The sequence below is a fragment of the Rhinolophus hipposideros genome, assembly GCF_964194185.1.
Source record: "Rhinolophus hipposideros genome assembly, chromosome: 26".
In the NCBI taxonomy this organism is placed as follows: domain Eukaryota; kingdom Metazoa; phylum Chordata; class Mammalia; order Chiroptera; family Rhinolophidae; genus Rhinolophus; species Rhinolophus hipposideros.
The window spans coordinates 11090114-11105699 of record NC_138072.1 but is presented as its reverse complement, the minus strand read 5'-3'; the positions used below and the strand labels follow the sequence as shown (position 1 = coordinate 11105699).

The window sequence follows — 15586 nt, the reverse complement described above, 5'->3', positions numbered from 1 at the left end:
TGCAAATTCTGCTGTTTCTAGAAGTATCCTGAGAGTCTAAATAATTTTTCCATGGCTTCAGTTTGAGGCCAAAAAGAAAAAAACAAAACAAACTTTTATATGTTACTTAAAATAAATACTTCATTTATATGTGTACCTCCAATTTTACAACTCATTGAAACAAATACTCATGCAGTCTTAAAACGGAATTTTCTGTTTAATGCATTAAGCACTATGTTTTCCACCCTTCCAAGTTCATAAGCTCAAAGTTGAGGTTCTTTGATAAACAAAAATTAAGACAGAGACACAGTTGAAGGGTGGGCAAGACTATTGCTGAAATGAATTTTTTTCAAAGGGCCTATCTAAAGAAAACAAATTAACCTCACTGTATCTTAAAAATAAAAAACAAAACAGAATTGTAAATCTGAAGGCTTCAAGATATAACCTCTTTTGTAACCCAAACTTATTAGACTCCAACAACAAAACAGAGGAATGGGAAAGCAAATAGAACACATCTCCCCCCAAAAATGTTAACTTTGGCTTAAAAATATATTCTATATCATGAACGAAGTCAGCCCAAATTCTTTACATAACAAAACAAAAGAAATGAAAACACCCTGGCATAAAAGAAGCTTCTACATAAACAAACTCTGACAACTCATTACATTCCATTTTTTCTATTTTGTTATACAACTTCAATTATTCTCATATTCCTTCATATTGATTCTATTAAAGAAATGTGAGTTGCAATAAAAACAATACATATTTGAGGTTTAATTTGGAAAATACATGTAAATGTTATTAAAATTGACATGAGAGATATGAAAATTGCAAAACACACTGTTATACAATGAAAAATTTGTCAAAAGCACTAGAAGATCCATTCAGAAACAAAGAGGAAACAACGCTCACTCACAGATAGACACACACCAAACAGAAGGCAAAGTGGGAAGTGCTCAGACAGAGCACCTCCACCACAGGTAGTTCTAGGTGGGGATAATATTAAAAATAAGTGGCCACGTGTTCTACCTCTTCAGGGTTTCCAGCGGTTCCTTCCTGTCTATCACTCCAGTATCTGGGTCCACCGTGGTCATAATGCACCTGTCATGCAATAACCAAGGGTTATCTGATGATTAAGAACCAATGGGCAAGCCACACCCCAGAGGTGGAGTCTCACGAGCATCCTTACCTGGGGCAAGACATAGCCTTTTTCATTTCTACATTGCCAATTAGGAGTTCATCCCAAGTATCCTAGGAGAAAAGGAACAGTTATCTTTTGAATCAAGAATTCATTCATCTTTAAAGCCATTTATTCTTTGGCTGGTTCTAACGATGAAGCTAAGCAGAAGAGAAAAATGCAAGACGAGGCCAGGAAGTACCTCCAGAAAGGATTCAAGGAGAGGCAGCACCAGCTTCCACCTGGGACTCACAGTCTCAGAAATCTGATTCTATCAGCACTGTAAGAACAGACCTTCCCTGAGGGATAGTTTGCCACGAGAATCGTAAATTAACTCCAACACCAATTTATTGATATACAATGAGAAATGTGTAGTTGCAAGACAAGTCCACTCTTGCCTTAAAGCTAAGCTACAACGGAAGCCAAATTAAAATCTGACGGTTCTTTGTGGAGTGGGAAATCCCCTGAGGAAAGTCAGTTATAAGACACACACTCAACACTTCTACCTCCACAGAGAGGCAACCTGCTTATGGGTCTGGGCATTCCAAGGCCACTGATGCTGCTTCTTCCCGAGGCAGACACCCCATCCTCCTGACCCCAGAGTGAGTGGGGACCCAATGTGATTTTGCTAAGTGGCCTGGCAGTAGCTTAAAGAAGGCAGAGCTGTGGAGACAGCCTAAATTCATGGACTTCTGACAGACAGCTGGAGCACACACCCTCACATGGCACACATGAGCTAGGTGACCCTGGGCAAGTTACTCAACTTCTCTGAGTTTCAGTTTCCGCCTCTGGAAAATACTCACCTCAGTGCCTATCAAACATTTTCTACCACGAACTACCATGAACCAAGGTAGAAAATTACATTTCACAGTTGCCAAAATCCAGAAGCAACCAAAATGTCCTTCAGTAGGTGAATATGGGGTTATATGGGAAATCTCTGGACCTTCCTCTCACAAAAACCCTTTAGGTTTTTGTAAACCTAAAACTGTTCTTAAAGTCTTTTAAAAATTGCATTTTATATTGTCTCCTAATGTTCTTTCACACACACACCTCAGCTACAACTTAAACAAGTTTTGTAAATAGTTCTTAACCTTTCTACATATAGTTTATTCTGATATCTTTTACTCTAGTCTTTTTTTTTAATGCTGGTCAGAATCTAGTCAATTGACATTGTAACCCAACAATGGATTGTGGCCTACAGTTTGGAAAAGGTAACTAGGAGCATTAAATGAGATGGTGCATAAATGGTCTAGCAGAGTGCCTGCTACATAATACGCATTTGATAACTGCCAGCCATAATTGTTATTGTTATTTTTGTTATTGGTTTCTATATTGTTATTTTTATCATTGCTACTTCAGAAATCCTTGAAGCCAGGCAGACTTTGTTGTTCTTATGTCAAAACATAGGCTTCTTATCTAAGCACCCAAATAAAATCCTCTCATCCCAACTCTGGTTACTGGGGACAGAAAAGTCTGGTAATGATGATTTGCAAAAACTTTGTTTATCAGCAGCTGCAAAAGATCATCCTGGAGAACCCAATTTACATGGCAGCTGGAGAGTAGGGTAGGGGGTGGGGGTGACAACCACAGCTGTCTGGTTTCAAAATCCACTGCCTTTCTAGAAGCTTCTTGGAGAAGCACTTTCCAAGGGACAGATACGACACGGAGAGTTTTCTGCAGGCTTCTCTTTCCTAATGTGGAATGAGGAATGATACAAATAGGACATTCCAAAAAAAACATGTCAAGTCTTGCTCACCAGGACAGCAAGCAAAGAGACCCAAACAACAGTAAACTACAGAGATAAGAAGCATTGGTCAATTTTATTATTTTTAAAATTCATTGCTCTGCATTCCCAGAACTCAAACTAGCCCAAGGGAAGCTGTGTTTTAAAATCTGCTTAATATTCTGAGTGACGTGGGAAAAGCATGAAGTACTTTGGGTCACAAAGAGTAAACGTTGCACATTGTATTTTCCTATTACTCTATTTTTGCAATAAATATTGGCCTAAATTTTCCCACCATGCTTAGATTGCTATTTTTTTATTATTAGTTAGTTTATTAAATATTTATGTGCATTACCATTTCACATTAATATTTAACAGAGTCCCATTAATTGAATGGGTTATAGTTGTGCAATGGTGCCAGGTAGATATTAATGCATCAGACCACTAACTTTTGAGTTTCCTAATTTAAGAGAGAATAAATCAGCAACATTAGCATCATTTTATAGTAAGGATTTTTAAAAAATGTATATAGCCAGAGGAATCTTCTAGAAAACTTAGAGTATTCTAGAAAAATAAGTATTACTGTTTCTGTAAGCCCATTGTAATGCAGTAGTAATAAAACAACAAATGGACTTTGAAGCACAAGTCACTTAACATTTTTTTAATTATTAAAAAATTGCCTAAGAGAACATGATTAGGTTTACATTAGCCGTAGGTTCAGTTTGACAAGTTATAGGAGAGCAAAAATTCTTATTGGTCAAGTTACGGGAAAGCAAAACTTCTTTAGGCAGGAATGAGAGCTTCGTTTCTTTTTATTCCCCTGGCTCAAGATCTTAAACTAAAATTAATATCAGAACAATGTACCCTCAGTGGAGACAAATCAAGAAAAATTGTATTCCCTAAAAGAAAGTTTCTACACTTGATTTTAACCAAGAGGCCGAGAAGCTATAAAAAAAAAAAGAAAGTTTCTCAGAAAATGGCCCATTACAAGATTTCTGTGAAAGAATTTTTGCATCGTGGACCAATTTCGAATCCAATCTTTAGTAACATGCATTACTAACACTGAGAACGAATTCATTCGGTGTTCAAGAAGCATCTAATGACCCCATACTTATTTACATCCTAAGAGACAACACGGGGAAGTGGAAGAAGTAGAAATAGATGAGTTTACCGCACAGCCAATTGGACCCTTCCAAGGCCCTGCACCTAATTTTGTTTTTGTTATTTTCTTTTCTGAAGGAGGTCCCCCACATGGTATACACTTCAGTTCTCACAAAATCTGGGTGGATTCCTGAGCACAAAACCAAGTCCCTTCCTTCAAGGAGCCAATGGCCTGGGAAGGGCAGAGCGCCTCCTCTCCTGGCCCCTCTGTATCTCTCCGCCACTTTTCACTCCCCCTAAGTCAGTACTTCTCCAGGCAGCGTTTGCACAAGATTGACCTGGAATGGTTCTGCCAAAGCAGAGTCCCAGGCGGCGTCTTGATCCTGATGTAGGTCCCAGGGAAGGCCTTCCTAATCTATAGTTTTCCTAAAAGACCCTCTGGGGATTAAGCATGGTGCTGCTATTTCTGCCTCAGGTTTCCCTACCTCCTGATGCCCTTTCTAGAAGGTTGCCAGAGTAATAGCATGTCTGGCACTTTTTGGGCATCAGTAGGTATCTGTTGGATGATTGCAAATCATAATGACTTCCTTATTCAAAATCATTACCAGCTCGTCAATATACACGATATAAAATTTAAATTCCTTGGCATGGTGGCCTCCAGTCAGCTCCGGGTCCAGTCCCGTCCCGCCACTTCTCCTTTACCCTCGTGCTCCTGTGCTCCTGAAATGCTCCTGGGGACCCCCTAACGTCATGACCTCTCATGCTTTTAGGCCTTTCAGCTGGCCGTCTCCTCTGCCCACAATGACCCTCACTGGTCCTCACCAGCACACACAGCACATACACACAGCATGGCTATGTAGTTTGATCTGACGCCTCCCTGCCCCCACACCTTCCTTCTCCAGGCAGATTTAGGCATTTCTACTTTTGAGCATCCTTGGTACTTGCTAAGTATGTGCATTAAAGCACTTCTCACGCTGGGCTGACATTGTCTCATGCAGTTCCTTTCACATGGGGAAATTGTGAAGGGCAGAATCTGACCTTTGCATCTCTGTATCCAGGGCCCCTGGACGCAGTGCCTGGCCCATAATAGATGGTCAATTAAAAGACCTTTTTAACGAATATAAAGAGGGATTAAAGAAAATAGATTATAAATGACAGGATAAAATCAACACGTAGACAACTTCTGTATACACAGTTATTTTTTAAATCATGAAATAACATGAAGTGCTTACATGTGCAAGGATGTAGTACACTAGGCTCTCAGCAAAGGTTTCTGCTGAAGGACAATGCTGACCAGGAAATAGGGGCACATCTTACTCATATAAAAGGAAATGCAGTCACCCAAGGGAGCAAAGACTTGAGAAGGTGTTCAAGAGCCTTTCTAAATTGGAACCTTGACCTCAACACTTCAGAAACTGGAGTTGGCAAGGTTTGGGTTCTAATGCCAGAGTCACCACTTACACGCCTAACAAGTTGTGTGACACCACCAAGCTTCAGTTTCCTTATGAAAAGGAGAAAACAATACAGATTTCACAGGGTGATCTAAGGCTCAAATAAACTAATTTGTAGAAAGTGATTCCTTAGTTCAGTGCCCAGGCACACAGTAAACAGCCAATCAATGGTATTTGTTGTTGTTTGCCCCAGTGCTCATAGAGTTTAACTGCTCCCCCTGCCACACACCCCCGCCCCAATGTTTAACATGATTGATGGTGGTGATTGCCAAGTTACCACTGGGTTCTGACATGGTTGCCCCTTTAGGGTTCCTAGGGGCTGTGTCTGGAGAGGGTGGAAAGTTCTGGTGTCAGCCACATGTGGGTGCTCGGGGAGAGAACTCAGGCCACAGCATGGAATGTCCCACGGCCCCCTTCACAGGCAGAGCTCCTGTATCCTCTCAGCCACCACTTTGGGATGTAGGGCTTCCAGGAGTCTCACATCTTTGAAAGCACTCCTGGGTGGTACAATAGAGGGAGAGATGGCTTTTCGCTTCATCTTCATTCCCCTTTAGTTGTCTGTGACCTATGATTATATATTCCAACCTAGTGCCAGACTTCCTACAATTTGGAGTTCCCATGGCTTGCTTTGGGGGCCCTAGCATTAAAAGGTGAACAGCGCCCCCTACGACCAGTGAGGTGATGGCAGCAGCAATGAGTATACTCCACAAGGTCAAGGTGACTTGGGGAAGGACTTTCCCTTTCTGCCCACCTTGGAGTGTCTCAGCGGTTCCATCAGTATGTTGACCAGCACCTCTGAGTCTAACGCACAGAAGCACAGAGCCACTTACCTCCTCAAAAGCATGGCAGCCTGTCACCACGACATTTGGCCGGAACTGATCCATTTTCACTTTCTTCTCCAGCCTGGTATTCAGATCTGCCAGGGAGGCTTCCGAGAGGATCATGATGGGGCTGCAATCCGGGTAGGCGACCTGTGACAAGAGCACGGCACCATCAGGCCTCACTGCCCCATGAAATTCCTCAGACCAACAGCAAAGCTAAAGTCTAGAAGTGAAACCACTGGAGTGCAGAAAGGAAAGGCGGAGTCCGCCCAGGAAAGAGAGGTGGTGCTGCAGACTTAAAAAGATGGCCAACACAGCTGTGGGCGTAGGGCAGGGCTCCTCGTCCATGCACTGACGGCAGCAGTCCAGCTCGGGGCCAACCTTAACCTCCAGGCCTCCCTTTCTTTCTCGTTCCCTGCTCTAGCGCTGGTCAGGTGAGGGGCTTCCTACATCATCACCACCAAACAGGGGAAGGGTGTGCGGCCCATCAGCTCTACTCTACTAATGATTTCTTTCAGCCGCCACCATTCACTCAACACGCATTTAAGAAGCACCTATTATGTATCGGGCACTGTTCCAGGTGGGGAAATAGCAGTGAACAAAGCAGATAAAACCCCCTGCATTCAAGGAGCTTGTAGTTCAAGGAGTATAGGGGAGACACCCTGAGAAGTTTGCATTTTAAATCTTTCTCACTGTACAATCAAAGGCTTTGGGCTTTGGGCTGTAGGTGACACAGAGGGAGGTTTTCTTCTGAAGGAAGTATCTTCTCAGTGCCTGAAATAACCATCCCATACTAACTGTGAAGGCAGCGCTGGGAGAAAATCTGCTTCTGTAATTTCAGGAAACTTGGATTTAGTCCCAAATCTTGCATGTTCACCTTCCCCTCCCATTTTCTCCTGAGTTCCCATCGCCCTGGAAGTCACTCGTGGCTTCTCCCTGCACAGTATCTCCCACATTCCATCCCCCATGCATGCTGGAGGGCCCCCCTCACACTCTCATATCCACCTCCCTCTCTATCCCCAATACCTGCACAGGTGGCACCCTCAGTACCACTCACTTGCGCTGTGATGACACTTTCCTAACTGGGATCCCAAGACAGGCTCTTTGTGGGCCAAGAAGGAAGCCAGAAAGAAAAGAGTGTGTGGTAGAAGTGAAGGGCAGCTCTCTGTCAGCTCACCTGGTAATTCTGTACAATAGCCGGGAGAATGTCCCTTGATTCTCTTCCCTTCATGTTCTTTTCAAACTGAACCAGCCTGAAAGCGTCTGTTTTCAAAAAGTTGGTGAACCATTGAGCTGCCGCGTCGCCACAGTCCCTGCCCTTAATGTCAAGACCAAAAATCCTGAAAGGGTGGTGAGAGAATACCAGAGTTACATTCTTACACCAACACACTGGGTGATGGTCTCACCCAGTTGGGAACAGCTGGGCCATTGGGACCAGACTATCGCAGGGGGCCAGTGAGTGACCTGTGGGCCAAAGCTGGGCAGACACAGTGGGGGAAGGGAGCAGCATGTGCTCCAGGAAAGAGCTTTTTACACCCCCTTAGGCATGCCACTCACCAGGATCTTGTAAAAAAGCATATTGAGTTTCTGTAGGTTGGGTGGGAGCCTGAGATTCTGCATTCCTGACAAGCTTCAGGCTGAGATTCTGCATTCCTGACAAGCTTCAGGCTGCTAGTCTGTCTGTGGACCACACTTCGAGTAGCAAGGATTTAGGATGCCCCTAAATCCTTGCGGTAGGTACACCCTGAGCTTGGAGGCTGGCAGACCTGGTCCAGACTCTGTTACTCTAGTCTGTGACCTTCAGCAAATTATCGGACTCCTCGGACCTTCTGTCTCCAGTTGCAAATTGGAGATAATAATACAGTACCTACCCACATGATAGGCACACATTTCATTAGATAATACAATGGTCTTCACGGTTTTTTCGCTTGAGTGCCCCTAAAAGAGTTCTTTAATGCTTTGTACCCCTCACAGAATTGTAAATTAACATGCAAACTTTTTTATAAGTCTAATATGTTGTGAAAGATATCATTTCCATTGAATTGTAAATATTAATCTTTAAAAAGAAATATTATAAAGTATATTCTATATTAATATTATAAATCTATAAAAATTATATTAAAATAAAGTTATGCTTTTAAAAGTATGCGATGGAATCTAATGCCATGGCAGTTTGATTTCTATCCCTACCGATTTTTTAAAATACATTATTAAGGTCTTCCTTTATGGTCCACATTTAAAAAAATTTTTTTCTAGTTTCATTGAGATGGAATTGACATACAGCACCATGTAAGTTTAAGGTGTAGAACATAATGATTTGACATATATATGTTGTGAAATGATTACCACAGTTAACTTTAGTTGACATCCTTCACCTCATAAAGATACAAATGAAAAAACACACAAAAAAGTTGTTTTTTCTTTGTGATGAGAACTCAAGATCAACTCTCTTATCAACTTTCAAAAATAGCACATAAGAGTGTTAACCAGTCATCACGCTGTACATTACATCTCTAGTATTTATCTTAAAACTAGAAGTTTCTACCTTGTGACCACCTTCCTCCAATTCACTGCCTCCCAGTTTCTGCTAAGCACAAATCTGAGCTCTTTTTTCTCTGAGTTTGGTTTTGGTGGTGGGGGGGTGAGGAGATGGAGGGTGTTTTTTGTTGTTTAACTTTATTCCACATATAAATGAAGTCATACAGTATTTGTCTTCCTCTGCCTGAATTATTGCACGTAGCATAATGCCCTCAAGTTCCATCCATGTTGTCGCAACGGTCATGATTTCTTTCTTTCTCATGGCCAAATAAAAGGACTGGTAACAAAACTTAGTTGATGAGAACAGGAGACAATGGAGCCTTACTCTGATAAAATACAAATCTGGCATTTTCTTATAAAAATTAGCACACACTCCCCTCCGTTCAGATGGCTATGTTCAAGCATTTCTTTTACTTTTTTCCAACTTGAGGTTGTTGGTTTATTTCAGTTTAGTTTAGGCGCTGGTGAGGTAGCTGTGGTAATCACTCTGCTTGTCACTTACCATCTATTTCATACCATTTCTTTGTGTTTTAGCATTTCCCATGACAACCAATCCAAATTAGCATGACTAGCTGGACAGGATGAGATGCTGACTGCATTCAGGCCCTCTCTGTGTCAATCCTAGGTGCACAGTTCCTAGGGCTGGTTTCTCCAAACTCTCAGGGCTCTCGACTCCCATGTGCTCCAGAAACCTTGGAAAGCTCCAGAATCCTTATCACCCAACCCTGAGATACAGCTGGTGACATCTCCACTAACTCCCTTATCTGCCTGGCTGGCGGGCTGACAACTCTGAACAGAAGTCCATTCAACTTGAATAAAAAGAGACAAACCCTAAAGATTGGCTCTTTGCTTTCCCCCGGTATTTGTATTAATCATGCTTTTTAAAATTTCCTGTATTTTTGATGCTTTGACATTTCAGGGGCCTTGCTGATTCTAAAGAAACTGCCCCTCCTAGACCTAGTCAATTCCTAGAGATAGTAAACCACTGGACTTTTGTATGCATGCCAACCAGGGCACAGCCCCCAGCCCCAACCACCTCCTCTGTTGTGCTCTTACCCTCCTGACTATCTCCTGCCCTAATCCCCTAGGACCAGGTACCAGACAACTAGGGACGGCCTCTGTGCCCCAGAGCCCACTGGAATGATTCAAATTAGCCAATCCTAAGCCTGTTTATCCTGCCTCACCCAGCCCTTCCTGTACAAACCACTCTTGCTCACCTGTACAAGCCTGTACAAAGGCTCTTGCTCACATTTTTCCCGTTTCCTCTGCCTCCTGACCAACCCTGGTGCTTCCTACTAGGCCTCCTGTTTCTAGGGACCGGTGAATATGAAAAACTTCTTTCTTCATGACCGTCATTTCCGTGTCTGCATGTCTTCCCACACCTGATTGAAACAAATCCCACATACCCTAAAATAATGTCCTGAGTCACCCACTCACACCTGACCACTGGCTGTATCCCAACCCAGACTAGACTTCTCTTCAATAATTCCTTTACCAATATCCTTACCTACTGTACCAACTTTAGCAAGACAGTGTACACAAAGCAGACTAAAAGGAAATCAGGCCTGGTCGCAGGTCCCCGAGGCCCTCAGGCAGAGTACCTGCAGTCATGGAGCGCGTGTGAAGAAGGCAGCTTGCTCTGCAAAACCAGCGGGTCCACACCTGGAGCCCTGAAGACCAGGCAGTCGCCCTCACAGGTGATGGAGATTAGGGCCAGCCGTGGTTCCTGCCGGGCTGTGACCATGTGTCCGTCTTCCTTAATCACCAGCCAAAACCTGCCGAGAAACAAGCAAGGGCACACTCAGGACACCCACTTCTATCCTCTCAACAGCTTCCCTCTAGCTTTCTATTTCTATTTCTATTTCTTTAAAACCCTCTCCCTGCCCCAACTCAGGAAGCAACCACTGTTTTCTAGACAATAATACAGATGCAGCCATATTCTTTGGGTTCAAAAGTTGGTGCCACTCAAGGGAGCTTCTGTGGCAGAAAGAAACAGACCTGGGAACGAGTGTCTGGCTAATGTCTGAAAATGCCCAGTTCCAAAAATCCAGAAAATTCGCCCTTCTCTCACTGCTTAGACAACTATATGGCTCACTTGGGGGCCTCCGCTTTGGTCAGAAACTTCCCCAGGCCTGTGGAATATGTCTCTGAGCCCCAAGTTGAAGTGAAATGTCTTCCAGGTCTTTCTGTTGTGGAATCAGATGCAGTTTGCCAAAATCACGGGCCCACGTAACCTGAAACCCTACACAAAGGTCATGTAATGTTTGTGACTCCAAGAAGATGCAAATCGGCCTCTATCTCGTGTAACTTGCTGTGACAAGCAGATGGTACATCAGCAACCCCCTGAACAGGCTTTCCCCTTCGTGCACACATCCTGACTCTGAGAATAAAGATTCATGAAAGTCAACTGTGAGATAAGAATTCCATTCACCTGCTGGAGCAACCACTGTTCTGAACACCCCCTCCCCCCATATCATGTCCGCTGGGAACAATGGGGTGAACTGAAGAATGGGAAGGGAGGTTGAACTGGTTAGGCTGGTTATGCTTTTATCATAGCAGACTATATGTTTGGGGTTACACCACACAAATGATTTGATTACTAAAAAAAAGGGGGGAGTACTAGCCCTAGGGGAAACAGATTTCAATATCACTATTTTAAAGCATAGAATTGGCAGACCAGTACAGTGCGTGAGGAACTTTGCGACACTGATGAGTGAGCAAAGCAGGAAAAGGACAGCCCCTTTTAGAATGAGGGGTGCTTCCTCCCACTGAAGACATTGGAGCCAGATGGAGTGTCTGAGATAACCTGATGAGGACATCTAAGATCAGAAGGGAGAGAGCCCCTCTCTGCCCTCACCTCACCCTGATGGGTAATCTCACCTCTGGAATCTTCCAATCAGGTTACCTTCCCCTGCCTGTCCACGTGCTGGCTAAACTGTCCCTTCTTAAGCAGCACACTCTGGCTGGCACCTGTGCCCTGCTAACTGGCATGTGTACGGTTGGGAGGGTATAGCAGTGGTGGTGACAACAGTACAGAGACGTTTATTTTAGGAATTGTCTTGGCTACTCCCTTCCTGTGATGCTGGGCAGTAGCAGGTCCCCACACCTCTGAGGAGGCCACTGTTTTCTTTCCAGGTTTCTTTTGTTCCCAGAGTTCTCTGGCCTGCTCGCCTGTGGAGTTCTGTAACCTATCCCAACCAGCCTCATCACCCTGGCAATAGAGTACTGATTCTTCACCTCTTGCACACAGTGATGCTCGGTGAATGAGTAATTAGCTCTATTCTACCAGATCTAAAAGAAAGGATAAGTCGGGAGTGTACATTGTTTCATGACCACGTTCTCACAACCTAGTCTGACACACTAAAAGCCACACCTTCATTGCACACGTAACATGTGAGTCTGTGGTGTGGGGATCAGTGGAGAGCCCAGCACTGAGCCCAGCCCAACAGTGCCCTGAGCAGCCAATAGCAGTGGGGAAGCAAAGCCAGAAAATCTCATTTCTAAACTTACATGTTGGCCTGGGAAGCAGGAAGGACTGAGGCTGAAAATGGGGGGAAGAAAAAGAGACCCCACCAAAGAAAGGAGGGTGAAGGCAGAAAGAACCCAAGTGAAAATGACACATGGGATAATAAAGTTAGGGAATTCCTTTCTCCAAGAGGTAATAATAGTCTGTGTAGAAGAAATAAGGGGCTGACTTCAGAAAGGGTTTGGACAGATTTATAAATGATCGAGTACTGTGTGGCTGCTAAGGAGAGGGGTTATTTACAAGGTGAAGAAGGGCAGCCATCGCTCTGAGAGTTGGTGCCAGACAGCCCATGCCAGTGTTTTGCTGGGTGGACTTTAAACACGCTCAAAGCTCAGAGTGCGGAAGCCAGGCATTCACAAATCTGTTAAGAGCTTTGATAAAATATCTCTAGAAATGTGAGACACAGAGCACTTATAGAGGAAGACCCCAGCTTCTTGGAACAGTTCCAAAGACATGAGTTCAAAATAGAATTACATAAAGAGGTCTTTTTCTGCATTCTACTGAACTCTGAAGATGAGGGAACAACAGCAATCATTTAGCAGAGTTGTTTTTTCTCCCCAAGCTTGCTTTCAAGTTTCAATTATCTTTTAATAAACAAAATCTAGATTAGATAGAATCTAAGAGATCAAGTTCACCCTCTTTCTTTTGCAATTGAAAAAAAAAAATGAGGCTCAGAGAGGTTGATGTCTTTGCCCAAGCGGTCTCCTGATCCGGGGTGACAATCCTTGTACTTTCAAATCACACACTGGTTTCATCGAAAGAGCACAAGGGCTGTGCTCACAGAGATCTGGGTTCACATCCCTCCAGCGCATAGCGGTTTTGTGATCTTGGGGGAAACGCTGCAGGTACTTGCATAACGTCATTTCGTTCACCATCATTTCGTTATTAACATTGATGAGATGCTGTAGGAGCTTGACTCTTGTTTATATGTTAGCCTCTGGTAAAACTGGTTTCCTGATAAGCCCTTTGGCTTACAGTCACAGAACCTATTGAGGACTTACTTTACTCATCCTTTCTGATACTGTTTCCTTATTTGCCAAGTAACGACGCTATCAAGCCCACAAGAAAGTCATGAAACTTAAATAAGATCATCGATGTGACAGGATTTAGCTCAGAGTCTCTGCATATGAAGCACTGAATAAATGTCCCTTCCACTGACTTCCCCTCCACCCCGGTCTCCACACCACAACACCCATCCCAACCACTTATTGTTCAAAACAAAGGAAAGTTGATACCGTTCCATTTATTTTAGGACGTCCACGGAAGCAGAAAAGCAAAGGACAAATACGTTCTTTCTGTGGGAACAATAGTCACAGCGAGGTACTGACGACGAGAAGTGGGAAAGCAAGTCATTAAGACGATCTGAAGGAACATAGGTAAGAACTGGAACTCTCTCTGTGAAATAACTTCAGTCCTTCATGGAAAGAAGGAAGTAGCACAAATTCATTTTCCATGGGTGCAAATCATGAACATTTGCCTCTCCAGGATTTTGGAAGGTGTCCAGCCAAGTGTGCCTGAAGTCTTTCCAGTAAGAAGAAACCTCTTGGAGTCCTTCACACCTGAATAAAGTCTAAAGATGTTCTTGTGCCTCTTTATGGTCCTAGGTAAACCCTTTACTTCCAGCATCAGAGTCACCCTGGGAGATGCCAACACTACACCAGCCGATTTCCCTCTGGGTGATTCTGACTCCATAGGCTTGGGATGGGAATCGTAGGAAATTACAACTTTTAAAAACGCTCCAGGATTAGACATCTGGGGTATAAGGGGGATGGACAATCCCCCCATGAGTTACATGGTCTTCATACACAATGACAATAAGTTGAAGTTTTTCTATGTCGAGGGAGCCCGCATTTCTTTGAAGGGACAGCATTCTTCAGAGAAGAGTGAGTACGTGTGTTCTGGAGGGACCTCAGGGCAGCTGACTCCCTCTGCTAGAAGGTTTCTTGAATGACCAACTGGCAAACCTCCCTCTCTCTAGACACAAGATTAGAGCTAAACCATCCAGCCAGATAGGAAGGCAACTTGACCCTAAGGAAGCAAAGGAGGTTTCATTCTTCCGTGGTCACTCTTCCTACTACTTCCCTGTCAGGAGACCCCTCGCCATATTCAGCTGCGTAATTCTGTGTCAGTGATATGCGTCTGTGCCTCAGCTTTGGGGTGAGGTAAATGACAGCGCACCTTTTCTTTTCTGAGAGAGAATGAAATGTCTATGTTCCAGGTCCTATGTGGGTAGGGACTTGACCTAAAGTTCTTCTCTGAGGACCATTCTGCCTCCGGGAGAAGGGGACACACAATCCCCTTAATGGTAAATATTACACTTGCAGTCCCCCTGACACCCCCTGTCCCCAACAGAAGACTTCACTCTGCTCATTACTAATTAAAGTGGGTCAGATGTCCCCACCTCTTGGATCCCCCAGGCACCTTGTCCAGGACTGGAGATGATGACCGACAAGCCCCAGGAAGACCAAAGCCAATGTCCTTGAACAAGACTTGGTTTCCGTGTTGCTCAGTCCGCCCACGAGTGCCAATGGCATTTTACTTTTCTACTATTGTGTCACTTACCCAGATAGAATCAGCAAGTTTAGAACTAATAGGAGCCTTGGAGACAACCAGGTCAGACCCCCTCCTTTTACAGAGGACGAACCTCTCCCCCCAAAAAGAGCAGGGGCTTGCCCCGACCTACCTTTCCAAACCTGAATCGGGTATGAACTTGACCTTCCCAGCTGAGGGATCAAAGGCAGAGCCTCCAACAAGCAGCCCAGGAAACCACGTGGCAAACCTCTATTTTCCTTCCCGGGGACCAGCCCCACCTCCCCCACCGCATCAGATCCCCAGCAGGTCCCGCGCTGTCCCCTGCCGGTGCACAGCATACCTGTCCCGCAGGTGGCCGCTGCATAGCCCCATGGCCGTGCACTGGGCCTCGCTCACCGGCACCCCCTTGCAGGACTTGACCGGGTAGATCCAGAGCTCCGACACGGTGCCCACCTGCTGCAGTCGTCGGCGTCGCCGGGGTCGCGCTTGGCGCCAGACGACCGTCCCCAGGGCCACCGCGGCCAGGCCCAGCGCGGCCACCCCGAGCCAGGTGCGCCGGGGCTGCGCGGGGAGGCGCAGCGCGGGGAGGCCGAGGCGGGCGAGCGCGGAGGAGCCCGCAGCGCCCATGGCCTAGCGCTCGCTCGCTCGTGGGCAGTGCCTCCCGCAGGCACCGGCCTGCAGGCTCCGGAGGCCTCGGCGCGGGGAGGAGCCAGAGTTGGCCCAATCCCGGGTTGGGAC

At 44.9% G+C, this 15586-nt stretch overlaps 1 protein-coding gene across 2 annotated transcripts in view; it reads right to left on the bottom strand.

Annotated features, from left to right (window-relative positions):
- MTARC2 (mitochondrial amidoxime reducing component 2) overlaps positions 1–15586 on the bottom strand; it is a 20001-nt gene extending 4415 nt beyond the window's left edge. Inside the window, exons 1-6 of one of the 2 annotated variants that reach the window (XR_013992671.1) lie at positions 15189–15548; positions 10392–10565; positions 7430–7592; positions 6262–6402; positions 1169–1230; positions 1009–1080 (exon numbers count right to left, since the gene is read on the bottom strand). Coding sequence is in view for 1 of the 2 variants with exons in the window: in XM_081039355.1 (XP_080895481.1) it covers positions 1009–1080; positions 1169–1230; positions 6262–6402; positions 7430–7592; positions 10392–10565; positions 15189–15475 (899 nt within the window). In the remaining variant the exon portion in view is untranslated. Of the gene's footprint in view, positions 1–1008; positions 1081–1168; positions 1231–6261; positions 6403–7429; positions 7593–10391; positions 10566–15188 lie in introns of both variants that reach the window. The other variant, XM_081039355.1, reaches the window with a different exon arrangement.